The 3774-nt window shown below is 37.5% G+C and overlaps 1 protein-coding gene across 1 annotated transcript in view; it reads left to right on the forward strand.

Moving 5' to 3' along the window:
• CEP97 (centrosomal protein 97) overlaps positions 1-3774 on the forward strand; it is an 18490-nt gene that overhangs the window by 6975 nt on the left and 7741 nt on the right. The window contains 3 exon segments of the mRNA XM_072404386.1: positions 436-600; positions 2234-2361; positions 2649-3325. Coding sequence (XP_072260487.1) covers positions 436-600; positions 2234-2361; positions 2649-3325 — 970 coding nt within the window.

Below are 3774 nucleotides of genomic sequence, written 5' to 3' on the forward strand. Positions count from 1 at the left end.
CCACTGTTATCCTTGCTGAAGTGAAAGCTAGAACTTAGGATTTGTAGGGCAAGGATCTCCTTATTTATGCTTCATTTATTCTGTGGTTGGATTTGTGCTTCTGGGTCATACTATCTCCCACCCAAAGTGAGTGTGGAATTGGACACAGTAAGTTAGTAATATAGAAAAAAGTCGGCAGAAGCAAACCCAGCAATTCAAGTAAGAAGTGTACCCATAGAGTATCGACATAATGCAGCTCAAAGCATTTCTTTTCTGGCAAAAAAGGTGCTTCAGCAAGTCCACTTTAGCCTTCTACAAAAAGTATGTCCATTGGGAAAGATCACGTTTGCATTTAGGACTGTTCCTTTATTATTAATAAATGCTGTTAGTGCATGTTTAAATAAGGAGAACAAATTAAAAACATTTAATTGTATTTTTTTTCCTTTTGTGTCCTAGTTTGAAAGCAGAATGGCTGTACAGTCAGGGTAAAGGGAGATCATTCAGACCAGGTCAACATGTAGCTCTTGCTACATACCTGTCATCTGTGTGTCCTTTAACTTCAGCAGATGGTCTACAAACAGAGGAAGATGCAAAGCTAGAGAAGATATTAAGCAACCAAAGGTAAATATCTTCATGTAAATGGGCATAATGTTAATGCCAATCATAATGCTAATCATAGGGGTCGTATTGTACCATTCAGCTTTCTTACAATAATATGGAGCCTAGGATTGTTCATGGTAAATTTAATAAATGTGTATCAAAATTTTAGGAAACATTGCAGTGTTATTCTGGAGGTTTAAAATACAACTCCAGGTTTACATTTCAGTTTTTTGTAAAGGTAATTGTTTGTAAAAATACTGACTTTTTATAACTTTTGTTGCACTGTACAAGTCACTCTGTACTTCTGGCACTTTGAATATGAGAGCTGCCACTCACATTCAGTGATGTATTGCTGTAATCCTCTGTTGTTTTTTTTTAGTACTAGAGATAGTTTATACCAGGGGTGTCCAAACTTTTTGCAAAGAGGGCCGGATTTGGTGAGGTGAAAATGTGTGGGGGCCAACCATTCAGCACATGCTCAGGTTAGTGTGGGCGTGGTCTGTGTGGGTTCCCACAGCACACGCCCACCAGGGTGAGGGAAGGCGTTCCCTGTGCACGGATTCTGCTGTTAGAGCGGGCTCTGTGCAGAGCATGTTCTTGGATTGAGAGTGGCCGTGGTCCGTGCGGGTCTCGCACAGCACACTCCCACTATAATGACGTAGGCGATTCCCTGTGCACACATGAGGTCTCCCGTCCTGCAGAAAATGCCTGCCGAGTAATGGGCTGATAATTTCAAGGCGGTTGATCAACACTAATGAAATATAAAATAGCTTTTTTTTGTACGCGTGTGTTTTATCCTGCGGTCAACAGTGCTGGCGGGCCACATAATATGGATTTATTGACAGACGCTACGGGTTGGTCAAAATGTGAAAACAGGCCGCAATTGGCCCCCGAACCAGACTTTGGACATGCCTGGTTTATACAGTTATTTAAATTATATGTTCCACAGTCAGCTGAAGAGTCCAAGTATATGTATAAGTACAAGAATAAGAACATCATTGTTAAGGTTTAAATTCCTAACAACTTTGTTTTACTTTTAAAGTAAGCCTTTAGAGAACTCACTCATACTGTTAAAAGTTTAACATCAACCCAAATTTTTAGGTGAATTTGGTAGAACACCAGTTCTGTTGCGGTCTTTGTCCCCATTAGTGAGATTTTCCATCACTTCCTGTTTTAGGGATGTTTACAAAAAAACGGTTTGTCATGAGTTTGTTTTTAAAGCCTCCAACATAAATATGAAAACTGACTTGTGGAACAATTTTCACGTTTATTTTCCTGGAATTAGGATAACAATAGATTTGATTTGATGGTATAATTTCTTTCTAAGACACCCATCTGACTGAATGTTATAATTTCATCAGTGCTCTCTCTCTCAATACATATTACATTTTCACTTGCTCACCCTTTAAGGAGAGGGGTGGCTTGAACAACATTTAGTAATTGTCAAAAGGCTACAGTCATCCCAGCGAGGGTGGAGTTTGTAAAACTTGGTACATTTTTAATTATTCTCTTGTTCAGCATTGATTTCTGAATAGCATCTTGTTGCTATACACATGCTCTGTAAGAGTGAATCACATGACTACGTCTGTATTAACAACTGATAATAAAATAAAGCGAAACTTTTTTCTGATACCAGTAATCATGTTTTTTATAGGTTGCACCAGAGACAATTAATGCACCAGATCCTCAAAGAAAGCCATGTCTCCTCTACACCAAATAAAAGATTTTCCTTGACTGAGCAACAGAGCCCAAACCGATCTCTCTTGCATTCTAATGAATTTGGTAAGTACAAAAGATAATTTATTTTCATGATATCTAACTATTGGCACTTGGACTTAGCTTTTTTCAGTTCAACTCTTACTTGACAGAACAGCATAATCAGATATTCTTCACCTATTTCATATTTTCATGGTCGCTCAACTTGTTTCTGCATAAAACCTGACATTCTTCTCATTCAATGTATAAGATTTTAGTTAAATGAACTAGACCTCTAAATGTGTATTTCTGACACAATTTCCTTTTTCTTATTTTTATAAAAAATGTAAACTTAATTTAATATGATTTTCTAGAACCTACAATAAAGGTGGACAACTGGATTGGTAAAAGTGGCAGTGAAGATTATGCTTTAAGAAACATTCCCTCCAGCCCTGCTGCCCATTCTGTTGCATCGAATTATAATAACCTTTATTTAGAAGATATCCAGACTGATGAGGACAAATTAAATTGTAGCCTTCTTTCCTCTGAATCAACTTTTGTGCCTGTTGCTCCTGGTTTATCCCCAGTATCTCCTACAGTAGAAATGAGGGTACTGGGTTTGTCAAGTGAAATCAATGCCAATGAAACTATGCTGGAATTTAACAAAGAAAAAACAGAGATGCTCTCCACATGTTCATAAGAGGTACAGAAGGAATCTGATGAAGAAATTGAATATGATCCCATTAAACCACCAGTGATAATAAATGAGCATGTACAAGCAAGTCTCACTAATAACTTGACATTCTCTGATGCCCTTTTGGAGAATGTGAAGCCACTAAATGCTGACTCCTATTGTAGTAGTAAAGAAACCAGCCAGAACAATGATGCACTGAATATAAATTGTATGAACAGAGCTGCTACAAAAATTCAGTCACACTGGAGAGGCTTTTATGCAAGAAAATACAATCCTAAGATCAGAGAAGTATACTATGAAATCAGGCTGAGCAGAATGCAGGAGCATATTGTCTTCTTAAGTGAAGAAGTCATAAGGTAAGTCTCAAAGGGGATGCTTGTTATCCTGTTGCTGTTTTAGTAGAACAAGATTTTGCCCATTTCGAAAAAGAAAATTGCATAAAGAGAGTATGTGAAATAAAAGTAGTGTGATTACTTGAAACTAGGATTACATCACTTTTAAATAGGACCTCTAATACTGATCAGATACTGGATAATGCTTTTTGCCTACATGTGTTGCCGACCATTGCCTCTGCCTTTAACCACATCTAGGTCAAATACACCTAGGTAACCTCAGTTTGAAAAGAAATAGCCTGCATTTTGCCTAGGCAGTAGGTTCCCTATATACTTTAATACAAGTTCACACCCCAGCCTGCCTTTTTCAGCCTCTTCTAATTTATGTTGCCCTCATTTGCTTCTGTGTTTTGATGCTAGCCAGACCATAATTTAAATGTGTGCATTAATTTAATATACATAGACAATAATAGA

Source organism: Pyxicephalus adspersus, chromosome 1 (assembly GCF_032062135.1).
Source record: "Pyxicephalus adspersus chromosome 1, UCB_Pads_2.0, whole genome shotgun sequence".
Classification (NCBI taxonomy): Eukaryota; Metazoa; Chordata; class Amphibia; order Anura; family Pyxicephalidae; genus Pyxicephalus; species Pyxicephalus adspersus.